Source organism: Syngnathus typhle, linkage group LG2 (assembly GCF_033458585.1).
Source record: "Syngnathus typhle isolate RoL2023-S1 ecotype Sweden linkage group LG2, RoL_Styp_1.0, whole genome shotgun sequence".
In the NCBI taxonomy this organism is placed as follows: Eukaryota; Metazoa; Chordata; class Actinopteri; order Syngnathiformes; family Syngnathidae; genus Syngnathus; species Syngnathus typhle.
In genome coordinates, this window is record NC_083739.1 from 22106771 (window position 1) to 22129293 (window position 22523).

The window sequence follows — 22523 nt, forward strand, 5'->3', positions numbered from 1 at the left end:
GCAATATAAGTCGATGCATCCGTGCGCAGCATTTGCTCACAGGGAGTTAAATTTAGCACCTTTTCTTCACATTGATCATCGTGCCAGGGGAAACAAAGCATGAGGAGAAAGCCAATGAGAAGTATCCAATGTCTGGATGACTTTAAGGACACAACAAACAAAAGAGTTGTTAAGCAGTTTTTGAAAGAGACATTTGAAGAGAAGCACCTAGACCAGGGGTGGGCAAACTTTTTGACTCGCGGGCCGAACTGGGTTCTAAATTTGGACCGGAGGGCCAAACCAGGAGCAGATGGACGTAGTGTTTGTGTGAAGTAATAAAAGCGACCTGTAAAGGCCATTGCATAAAAGATTTTGGCCTTTAGTAGGTAGTAAAGCATGGATATTCCAAATGAGTTTTTTGAAAACAAATGCATTTATTAACAGCATTAAAAAAAAAATCACTAAAAAACTGCCATCAGTGATTCTCATAAAATACGACACTGTTATTATGAATAACAGTCTCCATCACTTCTGTGGCTGCAGGTCAGATTAATGAAAGATGTTTATCTTATGAGATCACATCAAACGGCAAACATTCTGACCAAATATATCATCTTGAAGAATCGGCGAAAGCATACATCCAAATACGTAAAGTAATCAAAACGGCAACGCGGTGATTTTCAGTGGGAACAGTGTTGTTGGTCTCCCTTTTTTGCTAGTGCGTCATAGTCTGGAGTAAAATTTGTTGTGGCAATTCTTAGGAGAGATCCGAGGTGTTGGTCCGTTTACCTCGATCTATGACGGGTTGATGTTGATGTTCATGTGGCTGAACGTCACGTCGCGTACGTCGAATTTTGTTAGACATTTAGACAGAGTCCGCTGAAGAATAATCTCTTACTATGTAAATATATGGCTACAATCAAATGAATGAATGAAGTTTGGAAGTTTTCACTCCCTCCCCTGTACAAAAATTATTTTCATTTTGTGATTCTCATTGAGCCACTATATTCGGATTTTGGACATAATATTGGAGGACCAACACTTTTTGCACTTTTGATTTTGCAACCATTGAGTTGTTTTGATGCTTGAATGACCCTTGGTTGACTTGTTGACAAGGCCAGTAGTTATGGCTTTTACTGCTGTGATGCCGTCTGGTCAGAAAGGTGACATTTGGGCTTGCTGGATTAGAAATCTTGATCCCTTAATAGAGCTGTTGTCTTTCTCGGAATAGCTGTATGCACGATGCTGAAGACTGTGGCATAAAATGAACAGATGACCATCTTTTTTTTATTTTTTTATTCTCTTAGTTGTGTTATCAGGTCACTGACGATGCAAGCATTACAATAGCATACTCAGCCAGTGTGATATTATTTAGCCCCTCTAGCTAGATTCGGTAAAATCATGCAGTAGATTCTTGGAAAACAACCTGATTTATTCAAGTAACCATGAGTAAACAATGTAGGTGAATTTGATTACTTATTCGTTTTTTTTAATGTGGTCTGGTGGGCACATACTAGGTTCAATCTGTTTTCTCCATGGAAGATGACTGGCCTACTATGGAGGATTTGCAATCTATAAAGAAAACCTTGTCACGTTGAATGTATCAGTCAAGCTGAACACATGTGTTGTGACATGTGGAGAGATTGACAATAAAGCTGACTTTGACTTTGACTTGTTTTGCTAGTAGAACAACACTAACAGCCACTAGATATGACACTGTGGAAAAGCATTACATTTGTGGTTGTAGGGGTGACCTAAGCCAGAGTGAAGGAGCTCAACTAGATTCAACAAAAACATTGGACGTTGTGAGGCCTGGTGTGAACTTGGGTCCACCTAAGCGTTGAAGGCGGTGCCAACGCTTTGCCCTGAGCTTGCTTGCTCTCTTAAAGCTCTGCTTTCAAGGATTAACCTCGAAGCATCTGTCTTCAAAAGCACACTATTCCCAGCACAACTTCTTCCAAGATCACAGGATTCACAGAGAGGGAATTAAATAGGCAAACTTGAGCTTCAGATTTTAATGCAATGCAAGATAAAACCTTCTGAGTAGCAAAGCTTTCTATGACATTTATTGACAACACTCACTGGACTTTCTTTGGACCTACATTGGATTTTAAATGATATGAACTATTCCGAGACGTAATCCGTCTGAAATGAACGTTGGCGTCTAATCTCTTCAAGAAAGTATGGGAATAGGCAGTTCCTTTGCACCAAAGTCTGATCAAATCTTTACTATAAGGTATGTTTGCTTGTGACTGGATGTCTTAAGTCTCTGCATGTAGGTTTGGAGTAGAAGGGGCAGATAGAGTTGCCTGTTGGAGCTTGCTTGTTTGTTTGTTTGTTTGTTTGTTTGTTTATTTATCTAGAAATTCAGACCCCTTAAAACGCTTGTCGAGAAATGGTCCTTTTTGTAAGTTTAGTGTCATTATTATCTCTCTCTAACCTCCACAGTATTTTGACACACTAATATCCCTACAATAAATCAATTGTTGGACGTTGGGATCTCCGATATGTCTTGGATAAACTAAAACATTTCGCCGTGTGGGAAAAATAAAGGCATATCTCATCTGATCGTATATTTCAGATATTTCTCAACTAGACTGAGTATGCAAAGTACCAAGATGATGGAGTTGCATTTCTACTTCTGCTCTTTAAAATATCGTCTTTTTTGCTCTGATAAGCATCACTCATAAATATCCTCTGCCTTAATACAACAAACTCAAGTTTTTTGTAGAGGACATGTTTACGTTGTGTTTCTAAGCGAGACAATGTGCTTTGAATTCGACAGAAGCGTTACAAGAGTTTGCTTAGCTGTCTCTCCGTGTTCTTCTCACAGAGTAAGCTTGGCACCGAGGCAGAACCTCCCACGGTTCATTCTCAAAGGAATCTTCCAGGGTGTTAAAGTGGTTCGTGGACCTGACTGGGACTGGGGGAACCAAGACGGTGAGTGGGTTAGGACGCCGGTTCTGTTTTCCCCCCTAAACTTGAATTCCTGATTGGACTCCACTGCCACTATGTGTTACCTGTTGAACCGTGCCTATTCATAGTGTTTCTTCAGCCACAACCCATAGAAGTGAACCCTCACATCTCTGTATGTGCCAAGTTGCCATTTTGCCAGTCACTCATCTCTGTTTGTTGAGCATTTCTTTGTCTCTATTCTTCTCTCCGACTTTCTACCATCCTAAACCTCTTCACTTGTGTTCACATTGTGAATATTAAAATTGTTGCCGTTGAGAGAAATGCCCTGTCTTTCAGATGGAGGAAGATGCCCGGAAAGATGAAATGTACACAATGTATTTAGTCCTGGTCCTATTGTCTTTGAACAAAGCTTTACGCCAATTTTTGAGCCTGGGCGAATGAGTCAAAATGTCCTTTTGGTGGCTAAACACCTGAGGGTTATGTGAGGTCATTCATCTGGTCTGGATACTACTACATGTGGATTTGTGCATACAGGACGCTGTGGACATGTGCAATAACCTCCAGCCTAGCATGTAGCCTTTCAGGTCACTGGTTTATCTGCTATGTTTGGGCTTAGAGGAAGCATCATGAGACTGCTGTAGAGCTCGCACAAATGATCCCACTAATAGTGAATATTGTCTTTGTGCCTCAGTCATGAACAGGAAATGGTGTATCGCCACCGCCATGCTGCACTCAGAAACGTGTATCACCGCCTTCTATTTCCGCCAGCAGATTACTTCTACTTTAATCTCTTGTTGACATTTCTTTCTTTTCCAACCCCCCCACGTAACAGCGTGACTTTTCCGTCTTAAATAACCTCCATCTCCTGTTTACCACCACTCTGATTATCCCGTGCCTATTTGTGTTTGCGTGTGTGTAGGCGGGGAGGGTAAGGTTGGGAAGGTAGTGGACATTCGTGGCTGGGATACTGAGTCTGGTCGCAGCGTGGCTAGTGTGACCTGGACTAATGGCACTACCAATGTCTACCGAATGGGCCATAAGGGCAAAGTGGACCTCAAATACGTGTCTGATGGCCAAGGAGGCTTCTATTACAAAGACCATTTGCCAGTCCTTGGTAAGACAATTACTCTATTCATTGCACATTCCTCAAATATCATGAGCTCGTTCTTCAAACGGATGCTAGGTTTGCAAAAAAAAAGATTGCATAATATTTGATCCTTCTGCTATTTTAGAAGCAGATGCCTTTGCCTCACTTTATTCTTAATGTTTGTCCATCCAGGAGAGCATGCAGAGCTGCAGCGCCAGGAGAGTGCTGATGGCCACTCTTTCCAGCAGGGTGACAAGGTCAAATGTCTCTTGGAGGTTGATATTCTGCGACAGATGCAGGAGGGCCATGGGGGATGGAATCCCAAAATGGCAGAGGTATCTTAGTACTGTCCTCTGTGAATAATGATACATGCGGTTTTATTTTCCTTTGATCTGATATGTTATCATTAACACCCCAGGTGGGATGGGCATGATACATTTATGTTTAAATTCTTTGAGTTAAGAATTTTGTTGTCTCACACACGTTATAATTTACGCTATCGTGTAGTGTAGCTCAGTCCTAAAGAAAAGGAGGCAAAAGTTGGTGTAGAAATCAAAAGAGGAGGGAATTCAGAAGATCATTTGCCAAGTTCCACTATATGAGACTATGGAGTAAATGGAGTCCAGGCAGAACTAGTCTGCTCAATATGGCATTGGCTTTAAAACACAAGTCAAATATATGAAGAGGTTCCTCTATGAAAACGATGGTATACGCTATTTTGCTGGTGGCTCAAATGGACTTTGGTGTTTGTTGTAGTGAAAGAAAGCAAGAGTGTAAGCCCTTGAGGTCCTTGCTACCAAAGGGAACATTAAGGTCAAAGCCATGCAGAGGGAGACCCAGGGCCAAACGGCCTCTTTGTGTTTGCAGTATATTTTCCGGATCGGGACAGTTCACAGAATCACTGACCGGGGAGATGTCAGAGTCCAATACAGCAACAACATCCGCTGGACTTTTCATCCGGGGGCCCTCACCAAGGTACTTCATCTTTGGAGAACATTCATCCTTGAATCCAAACAGTTTTACATTAATAAGAACGATGCTTCTCCTAGGTCAACACGTTTGGGGTTGGTGAACTTGTACGAGTATTGGAAGACATTGATAGTGTCAAGAGACTGCAGGCCGGCCACGGAGAATGGACAGACAGCATGTCTCCCGTACGCTACTGCTCATGCTACACCAGCATTCATTATCACTCTAGTCAAATGACCTGGAATATCTTGATATTCTCTAAAAGACTGTGAGAACACAGGGGCAAAACGTGACATCAGTGAATAATAAATTACGCTCATCCGCATTATTTAATATGTTTCCGCCAGGTGCTCGGCCAGGTTGGTAAGGTGCTGAAAGTGTATGCGGACGGTGACCTCCGTGTGGCGTTTGCCAGTCAGACGTGGACGTTCAACCCGGCGTGTCTCTCGGCCCAGCCTGTGGAGGTGGATGCCAACCTCATGACGACCGAGAACCCCAACGAATCTGGAAGTAAGGCCTCTGCCAGGACCAAGGGGCTTACCTCCAATAATCCAGCCTGTCTTCTCCTTCCTTCCTGTCTGTCTGTTCATCCTTCCTTGTTCTCCTCTCAATTGCGGTCTGGTGACTCTACATGCATGCATTCATTCTGTCTCATTAATTTGTGTACTTGGTATTTACTTCTTCAAATGACTTTTCTCCGTTGCATGGTGTTGACTGACAATTCAACGTTGCGTATTTTGCGCATGCATTGGAAGGAAGGATTGTATCTGTGTGCGTGTCACTTTGCATGGCCGGGGCATTTTGACTCATTCTTGAAGTTTTTCAGCGATCTCAGCTTGACATTTCTGAAGCTTCCTTTTACGTTGCATTTATGTTTCAGGCTTCTGAATAGCGTTTAGACACCGTTGCTCAGCATATTGTCAAAGTGGACTTGCAAAAAAAATAAATGAATCTTTCTGTTCTCTTTGTCATCCCATCCCTTCTCTGTCTACCTCCACCACTTCTCAGGTACAGTCATTTCTGTGTTGGAGAAACTGCTATCCCAGTCCACAGAGCAGGACAATCCCAGCCGGCTCGTCATTGAGGCAGCGCAAGGCAGTGCCAATAAAGTCAGAGAGTTGTTGCAAAAGTATCCTGATAAGGTGAGCGCGGGCGTCACTTTTACTTTTTGCATCATGTCAAAGGTTGTACTATGGTGGATGACCTATTTACCCGCAGGCTAATCTTTATTTTTGTTTTGTTTTATTGTTTATGCTTAAAAGCAAGAAATCCTGAATTGCCATTGAAATAAAAATGTACATTTATTGCCAATGGAGAAATGAATGATAATCACCAAACAAAAATACGTATTAAGAGAAAGATTAATCTTACATCAAGTGATTAAGAAAATACTTAACACCTATTCCTCTCCATTATGTACTAATCCAACAGAAAATTTACCAGTTGTTCAGTATGAAACACATTGGGTCCTTGAGATACGAGTTTAATTTGTTCCATAACCCCACCCATTATCTTTCTCCATTGAATTGTAAAGAAATGTCAATCTGTTCTAGCTTCTGCCATAAATTCAACAAGAAAAGTTGTAATGTGCTTTATAATAAGGAAAGTAGTATTATATTATGTTGTGCATCATGATTAAACCATGAATTCATTGCGGCTTCTTCTGGTGCCCTTGACTTGGCCGTTGACTTGGCCGTTAAGGATCGATAAAATACAATTGAGTTTCACAATTACTCTAGGTCAGTCATTATTCTGAAAATGTGCCTTATATTTTATCTCTGCTGGTGTTGATGCACTCTTTCTGTAGGTTGAAGAGCTTTGTTACAGCATTTAGATGCTGTGCATTAACCCATCTATGGCGTTTAGCTTTCGTTCTTACCACTAAGGTATCGGATTTTCCAAAGCAAAGCTATGTGGTTGTTTTAAATACGCAATGTGGAATTCTCTTTATTGTTTTATGTTTAGTTTGACTTAAATTGGGAGAGGCGCGAAGAATTGTTCTTTATCAGCCAAACTACTCCTTGTTATAAAGTGCCACCATAGTAGTTTCTTGAACAAAAAAGCTAGAGCCATTTGTCTCGATCTGAAGGACCAAGAACAATGCAGGGCTGCGAGAGAGACGTGTGAACGTCTTTTATCAAAGTGGAACTGGCATCAATACCACCCACACAGAGTAATGCCTTGACCCACGTCACCCTTATGATTCACATGGAAGGAGGGAGGGGAGACCATGACTCACATGCGACATCAATAACTCTCTAGGTGATAATGAGCCTACGAGATGTGTGCAGCAAAATGAGTGATAAATGCAAGTCATTCTTGTGGGGGATAATAAGCCTTTATTTCAAGATGATTATCTTGCTCCCAAGTATCTTACTAATTGTATAAATTACTATAAAAATGAAAATTATGAAATTAACCAGATTGTGACAAATAAGGCTTTGGCCCGACGCCAATGATCTATATTTATACTTGCTGGTGACGATTATGCTACACTACACGTATTAGGATTACATACCACGTGTATGAGCAACGTGGTTGCCATTCACGCTCAGATTATTCTCAGACAGAATTAGTTTGTCTCTGCTTGTGGTCAGTCCACCACCAATGAATCGTCAACTACGCTTATGCTCCTGGCAGGTGGACATCAAGAACCAGGGGAAGACGGCGCTGCAGGTCGCCGCACACCAAGGCCACATGGAGGTGGTGAAGGCCCTGCTGCAGGCCAACAGTGCCGTTGAAGTCAAGGATGAAGATGGAGACACAGCGTTACACTACACCGCCTTTGGGTGAGGAAGCAGCTCCTCTCTATTCATCTAAAAACAGGAATGATTGTCAAGTGATTGACAAGTGATAATCCACATAGATGAGACTTTTACTTGCCTAATGGGCCAGCCGTATCTTCTCCTCAGACCAGAACATGCTCAGATGGGCTGCAGCTCAAAGTCTCATCGGGGATTAACACAATAGTTAAACAGCTTTATCAAATTGGTGGCTGTCAAGACAATAAACGGACAGTTTTAGTTGTAGCCGTCGTGTTTTACAATTACACTTAGTGTGCATCTTTTGATTTATCCAGTAACCAGGCAGAGATTGCACGGCTACTGTTGAGCAAAGGAGCAAATGTTAACCTCCTGAACAACTCCATGTGTACGGCACTCCACATTGCTGTCAACAAGGGCTTCACAGATGTCGTGCGCGTACTCACTGAACATTCCGCCGATGTTAATCTCCAGGTGAGAGGGCTTCTTGCAATGCCACACGGTATTGTTCTTGTATATGTGCTATTCATTTCACTGAGGCTTTGCCATGGCCCTTTTAAAGCACTCGCACAATTTCACCAACATTTACGCTGTTTGACTGTGATATTTGGCTTCAACCCTATTAAAGTAATTGAGTGTCTCTTGTGACGCTGCCTCGGACCTCAGAGCATATTCTTCTGCTTGACTGGTTTGACCACTCAACTAAAAATGGAATTGTAGTCTCGTGTTTATTGTGTTTTCTAACATCTATGCATCTATTTTTATAGGCGTCCCAATCACAAGTTTGCTTTTAAACAAAAAATTTGATATTATTTGCGCGGCTTTAAACGAGTCTTTTATTAATGAACTGTGGATTTATGATCGACAGGTCATTGGCAAGAGTTACATAGCAAGATTACCCATTTTCCATAGAACTCTTTTGTGGGCTGGAGCTTTAGTAAAGACGGCTTTAGAGGTTTACAACAATTTAGTGTCACCATTTGAATTGCAATGATATTATCCAGAATCATAATTGCATTGTCATAGCTATACAGTATAACATGGCCATTGCATCCCATGACATTACATTTCTATCTTGTAATGATTTGTTATTTTATTGATTAAATAGTCCCGAGTGTGTTAGCATTGTATGTTTCGCGTCATGAAAAAATGGTTGACTAGTAGGACACCTCTTGCCTACCCCCTCAGGATTCTTATGGGGACACACCTCTACACGATGCCATCGCAAAAGATTTCCGCAATATCATTGAGATCCTGGTAGTGGTGCCCAACATAGACTTCACTCAACAAAACCACAGAGGATTCAACCTCTTGCACCATGCTGCACTCAAAGGAAACAAACTGTGAGTAAAATTCATTCAGTCGTAGAGAGCTTGAGTTTTTAATGATATATCGCTCGGGTTTTTAATGTTCTATATTGCTGTGCAGGAATCGGTGGTAATTTGAATTGATCAGAGAGTTGCCCATAAAAAAATAAAATAAATGCTGAACTATTAATGCTTAGGGTCGAGTCAAAGTGTGTAATATCACACTAATATATAAACGTACACACACTTTGAACAAAAGGTAAACATACTGCAGAATGTTTAGGAAACATATACAACTACTTTATTCTTACACGATTTGCAATTGGTGCCACACCCTGATAATAAAATGGTCTCAGGATGGTGCTTTGTGATCAGCTGCCATTGTTAGAACACAATACCTTAAAATAAGGCCAGTATTGACCTGAGGCAATACCTGGTATAGGTAGGTACGTATATATATATATATATATATATATATATATTTTATATAGTTTTCTTAATAGTTTATGCACAATTCCAGTTCAGTACAGTTTTGCTGGGTAACTGTCAGACTTATTTCACTCAAGGTAAAAAAATCACTTGTGTTGTAACACTGTTTTGAAACAGCCACATGAAATCTACAGTTTTTCCACCTGCTGGATATTTTTTACATATTAAATCTTAAGACCAGCCTGATTTTTATGACTCGATATTTTTCACAGTCCACCAAGTCTACCTAACCATGATGAGGTTTGTGCCCCTGTGCTGCAGGGCTTTTATGACCTCATTTGAACTTTCCTTCCAAATTATAGCAAAACCACACAGTGGAAAATTGTCCCCGGCTCTTTTTAAAGCGCTGCCATGAAGACAAAAACAGGACTGAAAAACACCAGCGTCCTTATACAGTATTGCCCAACTAAAGCAATGCCACTTCATTTGAGGTTTCTTTCTGAGACTTTAAAACTGGGGAACTTTAATGGCTGGGGAAACTATACCGTAATGGGAGGGCGCTACTGTTCAGCTTAAAACAGTGCATCCAGCCTCTTCCTGTTTACAAAGCATCAGAATATATATCCCCCCCCCCCCCTTATTTATTTTTTATTTATTATTTTTTTTTTTTAGAAGTGTGCAGATGTGAAAGCTGTGTTTGGCAAGCAGACAAAATATACTCCACCAAGAATACCACCAGAATACTGTTCACGTCATATAGTCTGCATATTGTGTGCAGTGTTGCTTCATTGAGCAGTGCTCTCCAGCATTCATTAACTGAATTCTATGCTCTGATTAATTGAATCCTACAACACTGAACCATTTTCTTGGACTTGTCTTAAACATGTCTTTTCATCACTTGCATATTTGTTTTTATTTTCTCCTTGATTAGATCAATGTGTGACATTTGTCTCAAAGCTTATCTATAAAAGGGGCTTTCCGGGGACAAAATGAGGCCCTTCACTAAATGAGTGTTTGGTTTATGAGAAAGTTACTGTACTTATTTTGAGGAAATGGGGGTGGGTGTAAGTTCACAAGAAGTCCTGGAAAGGTCCTGAGAAATACGAAATGGGGCAAATAACTGGCGTGTTTTGTTTTTACCACTTATGAAATCCCAGTTTACCACAATTTGAAATGTAGTGTCTTGCTGGAACCCAGAGCAGGAGAAGGCAATAAATGGCCTTTGTCTTTTTTGTACCATTGTTTTCAGTGGATATATGCAAGTTGACGTAGTTAAGAAGAAAAAGCATTTTTTGGCCTTTATGGCTATTTTGAAGAGCCAAACTTAATTTCTACACAACAAACGGGGTGACTTTAACTAATGCACTCAAAAATATCGAAACACTCATGCAGATTAGATAAAATATATAAATAACGGTAAAGAAAAAACAGGATTGTGCTAATGGCTACACTTACTTGAAAACAAAATGTTTTAACCTGAAGTATGGCTGGACTATTAAAATGATCAATACTACAGTACATTTAAATACATGTAGACCTTGAATAAAAGACTCAGTTGACCTCTTTGCTTTATTAAGCATTGTTTCTTTTCTAATGAACCTGTTTTAAACAATAAATTAGTCAGGAATATTTGCTTTCATTTATTATTTTCATGTCGCTAAATCAGTGCAAAGTCTCAATTTCACCCCTCTCCCCCAAGATTATGCTATAACGGTAGTTCCATAAATATGCAACTATAGCACATATAGCACACATGAATAGTAAATGAATAAATAGAATGTAGTTGCATATTCATAAATATATAATACATATTATGATAAATAAAGCACTGAAACATTGCAGTGAAACATAAGCATTGTGACCACAAGGCAAATTCTTCTTGAGTACTGCTTAATGCCTAGCGGTGCTTCTGAATTAACAAATGTGCTCAAATGACCATTAATTATAGGTTGGTATTAATAATAAATGATAATAACTAATGATATTCACTTAGATACGTAATTTCTCACAATAATTATCAACAATGATTTACCAAGGTAGCTTATAGATAAATATTTATAGACAATTAATTTCTATGGATCTTTGCAAGGGTGTGAATTTTCAAGCAATCATTTCAACATTCATAGTAAATCACTAATGTCCTACCACTATTGAGGAATTTTTAGAACAGGACCGGCTACTCGTGATGATTGGTGACCTCTGGTCCAGAATAAACAGTGGTATACTTGGCCCTAAATTACACATTGACTCACACAAAAATGTACACCAACAAAGTTGGACTGCGGACACTAGTGACCTCCAACACACATCTCCCCTCTGGCCAACACTCATTAGAATACAATAGATGCGGCATTGTATGAAAGATTTCACCTACCTCTACGTCACGTTGTCTACTGCAAATGACTTTGTAATTTGTAAGGTATTATAGTCTAGTTAAGACACGCTAACAGTTGCCTTCATGCAAAAAAAAAAAAGAATCCGTACGTAGTTAGTATACTTGTGGAAATATTCGATGGCAATATTATCTCAGCCAGTGTTTTTAAAATGAAATCGTGGCTCTCAAATATCTTGTTGAATTTAATGGTTCTTAGAAAGAACCAATGTTGTTTTTCACAGCAAAATAATCTACTATCTACCGAGCAGTTAATTCAGTCAAATGTTGTGAAGCAACAAAAAATGTGTACAGTACTCATACAGACCAATATGATATGGGTCGTTCTCAGAAATGGTGGTCCGCCCCAGGCCGCGGCTCATGACCCAGTTAGAGAGTCAATATATTTTTTCCCCTTAACATCAAATACTGACTTTTTACGACATTGCATATATCTATATAATGCAGGGATAAAATAACCTTGCAGAGGTTTATTCTGTCGTGTGTGAATGTAATTTTCAGCAGGAATAAGAGCCACTGCAACTACTCCTGGATCGTGACAATCTAACTCAAACTTATTACGGTCGGAGCATGTGGCGTTCCGGAAAATTAAAAAAAATTGCTCGTTGCTCTGGTGACATAGCGTTGATATCAAAGCTTTAGCAGACGAGTCCAATGTTAGCGGAAAGTGATCCCGGGCAGTTTTAAGAGGCTGAAAACAAGCAAAAATTGTAGATAATTGCAAATAATTCATCACTGTGGAGGTGACCAAAGCTAACGATTTGATTTGGCCCCCGTTTGCTGCTCGTTTTAATAGATTCTTATTAACGGTGACAAACAACAGCAGCCGCACAAAGTGAACCTTCATTGGCAATCTGTCTATTGACGTGCAGACAGCAGTTGTGCGCCAACAACATCTATATATATCCTATAATCCTTAGTTGTCACTCATGGCAACGTCAGCAACTTCCGAGTGGATTCGGCATTTTATCTGGTTACATGACCAATATTTCAATTCTGACAGGCTTTTATATATGCCAGACACGTGCTGTGCTGTCTGTGGTAGTTAAGAATGCACTTTGTCTAACTTAAATGGATTAGCCATGACAGTGTTTTAGTGCTGCGTAGCCACTTGTCAAACAAACCCGATCCGTTCTGTAATTGCGCGGCTTATTGGATGCCTTGGCAGGGCCACGGAGAAGATTCTAGGGCGAGCGCGACAATTGGTGGACGTTAAGAAGGACGACGGCTTTTCCGCCCTGCATCTGGCCTCCCTCAATAACCACCGTGACGTCGCTGAGATCCTCATTAAAGAGGTGAGTGTGTTAAGGCAAACGACATTGGAGATTTAATTGTAGACGTTAGGTGTACTTTAATGAGGCTCTCTATCCCCACAGGGACGGTGTGACTTCAATATCCGCAACAACCGAAACCAGACGCCACTGCAGCTGGCGGTGACGCAGGGCCACACCGATCTGATCCAGCTTCTGGTGGTCGAAGGCGCCAACGTGAACATGGAGGATGAGGATGGCGACACAGCCATGCATGTGGCCTTGCTGCGACCACAGCTGGCCAATGTGATGCTAGGCCCCGCTACGGGAAGCAGCAGCAGCACAAGCACAGAGGAGAGCGGCGAGGGCTGTTCCTCCACGTCTCTCTACTGCAGGGTAAATGATGGGGGAGTGGAGTGAAGGGGCTATGTTGTTGACAGAGATATGTCAGCAACAAAGAGTTCATTGCTTTTGGTTTCAGAAGGGTATATTTAAAATTTTAAATCAAAATGTTTGGAAAATTCCCTTAAGAACTTAGGGGGAATTTTCACTTCAGAACAAGTTTGCCAGGTTGTGCCGTTGACTGGCTATGAGCGAGTGCATGGCAAATCTCACCCGTCACGCCGTCTGTCTCTGGTAGTTTTTCTTCCTGAGGCAAGATGGTTTCCGAAACAGAAAAAAATGCAAACCCACCCTTTAAAACCCAACTTTCAATTTTGTATATTCCCAAATTGTTTGAATTGCTTTGAAATTTTCTAATTGGAAAATTTCCCAAAATGTTACAACCCTTTGTATCTGGATTTGTGTGACATCATGGGCGTGACAAAGAAATCAAAATTTGCATCCCCCCCTCTCCAAAAATAGGCCTATAAACAAAAAGCAGTGGCACAAATACCGATTCACACGCGTTTTAAAAAGGTGAAATCAAACTTGTTTGGTAAGATTACTTAAAACTAACCTGGCAAGGGCCAAAATGATACAGCAATCACTCAAAGAACAAGACTTAGAGCTGATTGAGTGATACAACAATTTTGTGCATGCCTACCAATCCTTTATTTTAACCAATCACAACAATAGCTGATAATATCATCATGGTTGGTTTGTTCGTTCTCCAAGCCTTCTTATTTTCGTATATCCCACCCACAAACACAAAGTTGATTTGTGATTGGGTTCAAACGACCAGTGGTTTGGCTCAGAGAAAATCAGTGGGTGTGAGTCAAGATGGATTTCTGTGTTTTTGTGAACTCACACAAACCAGGAGAATTGAGCTTGTAGCTTGCTTCTTCTGAAAGAAAATGAGCTTCTTTTATTATATAACAGCGCAGGTTAAGAATATCTCTTAACAGCGGTGCTGAAACCTTTGAAATTTAGATTATCTTATGTTTTGCAGTGAGTATGTTAGAAATCAAAATGACAAGTCTCAACAAGATCACGTATTTTTAATTATAAAGTGATCACGGGTTGGCTAGTGAAACTGATGAGCCACTTGCCTGAAAATCGAATGTGGTAATATAACTATATTTAACCCAAAATGGAGCTCTGAAGATTGCCTGTGGTTGAGTGCAGCAGCAAGAAAAACATCACATTGTGTCTCCCTGGGGCATGTCTTGATTCTTCATCTAGATAGGTTGGACAGAAACCGCACTCAATCAATCTCTGACCTCTAAAGTCTTGTGCTCTTTTCTAGCCTCTGAGGCAATATTAGTCACACGTGAGTTCTGAACGATGGGACTTTTTGTCCATTTATTTTCAGCCGTTTCTTGCTGAAAAAAAAATTGGCATTTTGTCTTTTAATCTTGTGCACTCCTATAGCTAAATATTGTACGCTTCAGGAGAAAATGATGTAAGAATAAATATTGAAGGACGGTGAATCGTCCTTGGGTAGGAATGTGAGCGTGTGCTTGTGCAATTAATTACCTGGCGACCAGTCAAAGCTGTACTCTGTCTCTTCCCTAGTCAGCTGACATAGATAGCAGTTACTTAATGACGCTGTAGAAAACGGACGGACGGATGCTTTGACAGCAGGCGCGTAATTAAGATAACCTTCCTGCTAGCTACTAAACGTCATATACAGTGCTTCTCCCTGAGTTAGTGTAGATGTCATTGTAACAATGAAAGATGCCCTTTCTGGCTCACAGGACCGCAAACAGTGCAGCTCAGCTCAACATCCTGGACGCCTGCCAAAACTCCTCACACACACACACAAACACACGATACTGAGCAGTTTTGAATTTTCATGTTAGTCTGCGAAGCCTGTGAAGTCAGAGATTTCCCAAATTATACATGTTTGGGGGAAAAAAGCAAAATAACTGATGTGATTTCATTTGAATCGGTGGTTATCTGGCCCAATTGTGAAGTGCTAGCCAGATTGCCTACACCTCGAGAAGGCATCTTCCCTTTGGACAGTCAGCTGGCATGACTGCTTTGAGCCTGCAACAATCTAGTGTAATATATAAGTGATTATTTTTTTAAATCATTCCAATTTAGCAGGTGTTAACAACTCTGGTGTGTCAAACCTAAGAAGGCATTCATTTTCATTTTGCAGGGACTTAAAAATAATCCTATTTTCAATAGGGAAAGTTCAAGACTTTGAGCAATAAACTGGATATATGTAGTTCCTTGTAGTTTTCAGAAGACTGTTTTGTGGAGCTGTCTGTCATCCACCATTTTCTCACAAGGATGTCTTCTTGTCTTTTCCTTACCTTTCCCACACTCTCGCCTTCATCACTTGTGCTCACAGCTCAATGCTTCGGGCCTTCTCGGAAATACAGAGCTCAGTGTCGGAATGGCGATCGCTTGCTTCCTGGCGCAGGAGGGGGCTGATATTAGCTATGCCAACCACAAGGGAAAAAGCCCCCTGGACCTGGTGGCAGACAGCACCATGCTGCAGCTCATCAAAAGCTTCTCCGAGAAGTACAGGTGCTTGTGAGGAAAACCACGCAATCTGTTCCTCATGCGCATGCTTTAAAGCTGTCGGCATCATGAATTATGCGCCTTGTCGTCTCTCAGATTGCAGCGCCTGCAAGCTATAACTTGTGGCCAGGGCCCAAGTGCTGCTAACCTGCGTCGTGTTCATACTACGCCCAACACCATGACCAATCTAGTTCTTCCTACGCTCCCGGGTCCCAGTGAATGCCTCATCTGCTCTGAACTGGCCCTGCTGGTTCTCTTCTGCCCCTGCCAGCATAGTGTGGCCTGTGAAGGTGAGTTCATCATGCAATCATAGGTTTCATAGATTTCTTATATACTAAGTGACTTGCTTAACTGAGTTTGCTGATTATGCTTGTGGTCAAAAAGGATTTGCTCCCACTTAATTAAATCAGGATGACAGTCACACATGACCATCTTGCTGGGATAAAATAAAGAATGGCAGTCCAATAGATCAGTGTTTCCCAACATTAATTGAGCCAAGGGACATCTTTGACCTCAGGGCACACCATCAAATAAAAATGCCAGAAAAAGTAAACAGGATAGACTGAAATATTAATGAGCTCGTCTCAATTTGCTCACAAATGTACGTACTGGATGTGAGATCTGAGACCTCCAGGGGCATGACTTTGGATTAAACCATTATCATGGGTGTTGGAGGGACATAAACAGGATGTAAAATTGATTATACATTAAAATAATACTATAACTAAACAAATGTGATGTATTTTTTTAAAAATAATAAATCATAACAATCTGAAAGTCATACACCTGAAATCATTCGCCTCCTGTTTTTTACTTACCAATTGTGAACTGTATCGGAGCGTGGCCATTGGCCTATCTGACATCTGGATGGCAGCCGTGATTACAATTGTGACTCCACCATTCTGCCAGTGATAGATTACACCCTTTCGAGCCGGTCAGGACACATATGTGTTACCAATCGGCTGGCCCGTGTGCTTCGTCGCACCAGGGGGACCCTGTAGCGACGCATTCCTCATTTTTCGAGTGATTTGGCTCCATCCGCTTGCCACATTTCATTGTTTGGTCTAATTTAGCGTTGTGTTAAGGATCAGTGTTTAGTAGGTATTGTGTGTGTTTTGTCTAATTGACCTGCTCTTTGCTTGAACAGAGTGTGCCCATCGAATGAAGAAATGCATTAAATGCCAAGTCACAATCACCAAGAAAATTCGACAAGGTAAGACAAAACCCTTTGAATTTTCTGTCAAGGCGCTTGTTTTAAAGTCCACTCAAGGCTTCAACAGTGCCATATATAACATTCTAACTTGACTACAAAGACAATATTTTTAATCATACTATACTATTTCCATTTTGTTGAGCAGACCTCTGCAGGGCCAAACTATCTTAATTTGGATCAGGACCAAATTCCAAACTTTCATAAATAGACTCAAACATAAAGTTTTGACTTTTTGATTATTATTTTTTTTAAAACGTTCATGGGTTATTTATCAAGTATCCCCTTTCTATTGCATTGTGCTGACCTAGTACTGTTATTTTAAATTTATTTCTGTTTTCAAAATCCGGTACTAAAGTGGGGGCACCAAAACTACCGTAATTTTTGGACTAAAAGTTGCTCCGGAGTACAAGTCGCATCAGCCATAAAATGCCCAAAAAAGTGAAAAAAAACATATACAAGTCGCTCCGGAGTATAAATCGCATTTTGGGGGGCAATGTATTTGACAAAATCCAACACCAAGAACAGACATGAACGAGCAACAACAGGCTAAACAATAGGTATGCTAACGTGACATAAACACAAACAAAGAGCTGAGAACGAGCGTGACGTAACATTCAGAGTTATTAAAAAAAACAATTATTACATAACACGTTTATAAAAGCATCTGTTCATTAAATCCATCGATTGTCCTTTGTCAACAATGGGTGTGCGCCGCTGACGGCCCTTGCACTTCAAAATATTCCACAGGCCCATATAACGACATATAAATTAAATATCAAAGAACTATTATATAAGCAATAATATTATCAAACCATCTGTGCACTCTAAATCATTAAATCCATCAATCAAATTCCTCGTCCTTTCTCAACAACGCCGCGCGTGCGCCCTGACGTCAGCCTCGTCGTTAGTCCACAGATCTAGTATATACATAACTATATTGTAGCGTTAACAAAGTACAAGGAAAGACGTGGGTTTGGTAAATGGCTCTTTATTTAACAAAACAAACTTCCAGGCGTGTGGCGGCGTGGAGTTCCAGCCACGGAGGTGGAAGAGAGCTCCGTAGAGTAGGACCGGGCGTGCGTAAAAGCTATGTCCGAGCCCCATCCACCGTCCCCGGACAGCCACCCGGCCGAGCGCCGGCCCCCGAATTCTATCCACGGAGGTGAAAGAGAGCTCCGTAGAGTAGGACCGGGCGTGCGTAAAAGCCATAATAGTTTTTCAAACCTTCTGTGTCACTCTAAATCCTTAAATCCTTCAAACTCTTCGTCCTCCGTGTCACTTAGAAACAAAGCCGCTAATGATGCCGGTAGTACGTGGGGCCCTTCGTCATCTTCGTCATCCCGTGATCAATCTTTGTACTTTTTGTAAACAACCGCCCCTCCACGCCGCGTCGCGCTGCTGACGTCACTTGAAATTCAAATTACAGTAATCCCTTGCTAGATCGCGGTTCGTTTATTGCGGTTTCACTTTTGTTTTTGAAAATCTTTGAGAAACCCCCCCCCGCAGAAGTCGCTCCTAATTATAAGTCGCCCCCCCACCCAAACTATGAAAAAAAACGCGACTTATAGTCCGAAAATTATGGTATGTGGATACTATATGATGGTTGGATGAGCAGATTCACAACTGTCACATGATTGCAAGATTCAAGAATGAAAAAAATAAACAACAACAGCAACAACTGCTTATGCACTTTACAGCCATTTGTTGAACTGTAAAATGTGCAAAGAGAATCAGAACACAGCAGGAGCTGCCAACATCCGGACTCTCTTAAACAGACAGGGACATGTCACACCCACACAAAGAGTACAGTACATACAGTGTTTTCTATACATTATACGCTATTGTTCAAGGTATTGCTCGTCCCTTCTCAGACCAAACCGAGGTGGACTGTAGCCCCGGTACGGAGAATTCAGAGCAGCACAACCTGCTGGAGCAGCTCCAGTCTCGCTACCGGCAGATGGAGGAACGGATCACCTGCCCCATCTGCATCGATAACCAAATCAAACTGGTTTTCCAGTGCGGACACGCCTCCTGCATCGACTGCAGCGCTGTGCTCAAAGCTTGCCCAATCTGTCGGCAGACCATCCGCGAACGCATTCAGTTGTTTGTCTGAACCGCAGAGCGAGGAGAGGGGGTGGTGGTGGTGGTGCGGCCGGCCCGCTGGCTGAGGGCAGACCATTCATCGTCTACCTTGCTTCTAAGGCACATGGACTGATTATTTGGCACTGTGGAAAGGACGAGAAAAAAAAGAACAAGCCCTTCAGCTCCGCAATCATTTGTCTGACGTTGCTGCTTTTAAGTTGTTGTCTGTTACCCGTCATCCTCTCTGGCTGGCTCGCCTCTGTTCGGTTTACACAGAACAAGTCCTCCCTCTACAGCCTGTCTTGTGAATTACGTTTGCTCTCATTTGGATCTGGGAATAATAATCAGTATTAGTCTTCGCAGTGGGTGCGCTATATAGTCCCCAACCACTCGCCTGGAAAATGCACACTATACAGTATATGCATGGGTATATGCATATTGTATCACTAATGGGTGATTTGTTGTTGTGTTTTTTATTTCTTTGTAAAGTACAGAGTTTTATTTATGTGTGAAAGGTGGTATTACTTTGTAATGTTGTTGTTTTTTGTTTTGTTTTTTGTGTTTGCTTGGAGGGCCTAAAAAAGTGTTTTTGATTCTATTGAAATACACCCCAAGCCTATGTCCTCTTACTCAGGGTATCAACTCTTTCAAAAAGCACTTGTGATATCCATAAAAGGTTCAAAGTCGCCGCTTCATATTGTGTCGATGTCGGGAGGTGCCTCAGGACGATAGATGTCATCGACCTGAAAAAATGTCATTGTCATGAGTGAAATGAATGTTTCTGCAACAATATGGATGGACATGTTCATCTTCAAAAGTAAGAAAAAGAAAAAAAGAAGCTCCCCACAAGCACCCATCTGTCCATCCACACTGTCTATCTACGGAGCATCCACTGTGTGTCTGGTGTTTGTGCTTAGCTTTCGATTCAGCCCGTGTTGTTATATAAAAGAGCCGAAACAAGAGTATTACATCGTTTACCTTCTTGCTGGAGTCATTTCACAAAAAAGCCCATTCATTTTCTCCTTTGGCGCTCTGGATTGTACTCTCCAGCTTTTCTCTGCTGTATTTGGTGTGTTTCTTGAAGGGCTTCAAACACATTTTTCAACTTTAATTTGATTTTCAGTTCATGTAATTGACTTCCAGGGACAAGGAAGGTTTTCATTGATTTTATTTTTTTTAAATTACAATTTAATGTTTGGCTTTATTCGATCCCCCATTTTGGGAAAGCCAATGTTTAAATTTGTACATTTTGAATGTCGAGGTAGGGATGACTCGGTTTCATTCTACCTCTTACTTTTTTTTTTTTTTAAGGAAGAAGCAATGTTGAGCGATAGAACGCTGCTGGGTCTAAAGTGTGTCAAGAGTAAGGTTTACTTTGAACGTCAGTGCCAAATCGCATGAGCATATGCATGGGCACTGCACACAAATTGTGGTTTTACAGCTGTGGTGATAAAAAGTCAGATCCTCCGCTAATGTTATGATGACCAAATTATAGTATCATGAGCATGCTAAGTTATTGGAGTACACCAAAAGCTCACAGTGTGGAGTGATTCCACATATGCTTCCAGATGGTAGTCAGTTCCACATTGTTAAGAGCATTTACCAAAAGTGTATTTAAGTTATCAACTGAAAAGTTTTTTTTAATTTAATTTGTAGTTGAAGGCTTTGGTGGCAGATATAATAATGTTGAGAGGGAAAAGAAATTGGGAAAATATTCGTATATGGAAGTTTTGTTTTTTACCTCCACGTTAACGGAGGTAGCTGTGATAAGCAGTGATCAATTGATGTGTAAAAGAACAATATTAAAGCAGCAAATGTTACTTTTGGTGTTTGTACAGTTCAGCTCTCGGAGTACTGATGTTGGCCTTACTGTCTCTTCCTCCTTTGTTCATGTTTTCTCAGTTTCTGTACAAAAATATTTTGCAATAAATATTAAAACACTTTTATAAGGACATCATGCCACAGGATTCATTTATTTTATGTGAAGATGTTTATTTGTTAGATATAATCTATATATTTTTGTAGTACGACTTCCCACTCACCCATTTATACTACATTGTAATCTATGAGAATACTTGATGTTTGATACTTAATGAATCACCATAATTCACATTTGACTGTGTTTTCTTAGTTCTTTCTCTGTTAGTTTTATAAATTGATTGCATTTGAATGCACCCAAGGTAAACAAATCCCCCTGGGACAGTACAATACGTCTCATCTTCATGTTCAGCTTAAAAAAATACCAAAAAAGAACTGCATAATTGCCTCGAGTTTTTTTTTTCTGTAATGCTAACACACAATGGTAAACAACATAGATGGTTTAATGAATATCATTGGTGTCATGGTGTTCCAACCCTTTAGGAAATGGCCACTGAATACAAACAGTGGAGCAAAACATCCAGAAAGATAACATAACAGTAGTCGCAGGCGTATATTGTTCATCCTCTGTGAATAATGACTAATATTATTATGGTTAACTGAATAGATGTGATGTCTCCACTAAAAGGACTACAGCAAGGTCAAGACTCCTGATTATGAATCATTGGAAATTCCGGCTGGAACTATTTATTCCAGGCTGTTGTTGTCTGTGCAACAGCTTCACTTTGCCACCTGCCTAATCGTCTTAAAGATGAGATGGCTTTGACATGACTCAGCATTTTAAGCAATGACGTCTTCAGGGACAGGGCGCTTGGACCAATGAAAAGGCTCTAACCGTCCTTTCAAAGTGGCATTGCTCCATTTCACACACAGGAATTTAGTTTAAGGCTAGTGTGTTAATATACAAACAGGAGCATCTCAATAAATTAGAATATGGTGGAAAAGTAGTTAAATTTCTAGAGATTGCTCAGGCGCAATTCCCACCTGATTTCACATTGAAAATCACTTTTCATTGTCTTTTTATGCAATGCTGTATTTGTACTCTAATTTCTCGAGATCGTATTTGTTTATTAGGTGTAAGCTACACTAATCAAAATCATATCAGAAATAAATCGTGAAATATTTTCTTCTGAGTAATGAATGCATGTCATGTTGAACTTTCTGGATTACTGTAATAAATTGCGTTTTCCACGACATTTTCACTGAAACTATATTGTTTGTATGTTTCTGCACATGAATATATACAATGCTGAGCAATCATGTTAGCTCACCTGTCAAATTAAAAAAAGATAACACAAGACGTTACTCATAATTATATGCAGCAGCTTGTTGTTGCTGCTGGGAAT

General features: G+C 40.7%; 1 protein-coding gene across 3 annotated transcripts in view; it reads left to right on the forward strand.

Annotated features, from left to right (window-relative positions):
• Positions 1–21253, forward strand: part of mib2 (MIB E3 ubiquitin protein ligase 2) — a 34789-nt gene extending 13536 nt beyond the window's left edge. For 2 of the 3 annotated variants that reach the window (XM_061268212.1, XM_061268196.1), the window contains exons 4-19: positions 2813–2919; positions 3815–4009; positions 4175–4317; positions 4850–4957; positions 5032–5136; positions 5299–5461; positions 5960–6093; positions 7592–7740; positions 8031–8187; positions 8902–9056; positions 13010–13136; positions 13218–13487; positions 15832–16016; positions 16101–16294; positions 17152–17217; positions 19089–21253. In XM_061268212.1, the coding sequence (XP_061124196.1) occupies positions 2813–2919; positions 3815–4009; positions 4175–4317; positions 4850–4957; positions 5032–5136; positions 5299–5461; positions 5960–6093; positions 7592–7740; positions 8031–8187; positions 8902–9056; positions 13010–13136; positions 13218–13487; positions 15832–16016; positions 16101–16294; positions 17152–17217; positions 19089–19330 (2500 nt within the window). In that variant the 3' untranslated portion in view covers positions 19331–21253. The remainder of the gene's footprint in view (positions 1–2812; positions 2920–3814; positions 4010–4174; positions 4318–4849; positions 4958–5031; positions 5137–5298; positions 5462–5959; positions 6094–7591; positions 7741–8030; positions 8188–8901; positions 9057–13009; positions 13137–13217; positions 13488–15831; positions 16017–16100; positions 16295–17151; positions 17218–19088) is intronic. The other variant, XM_061268203.1, reaches the window with a different exon arrangement.
• Positions 21254–22523: the final 1270 nt, after the last annotated feature.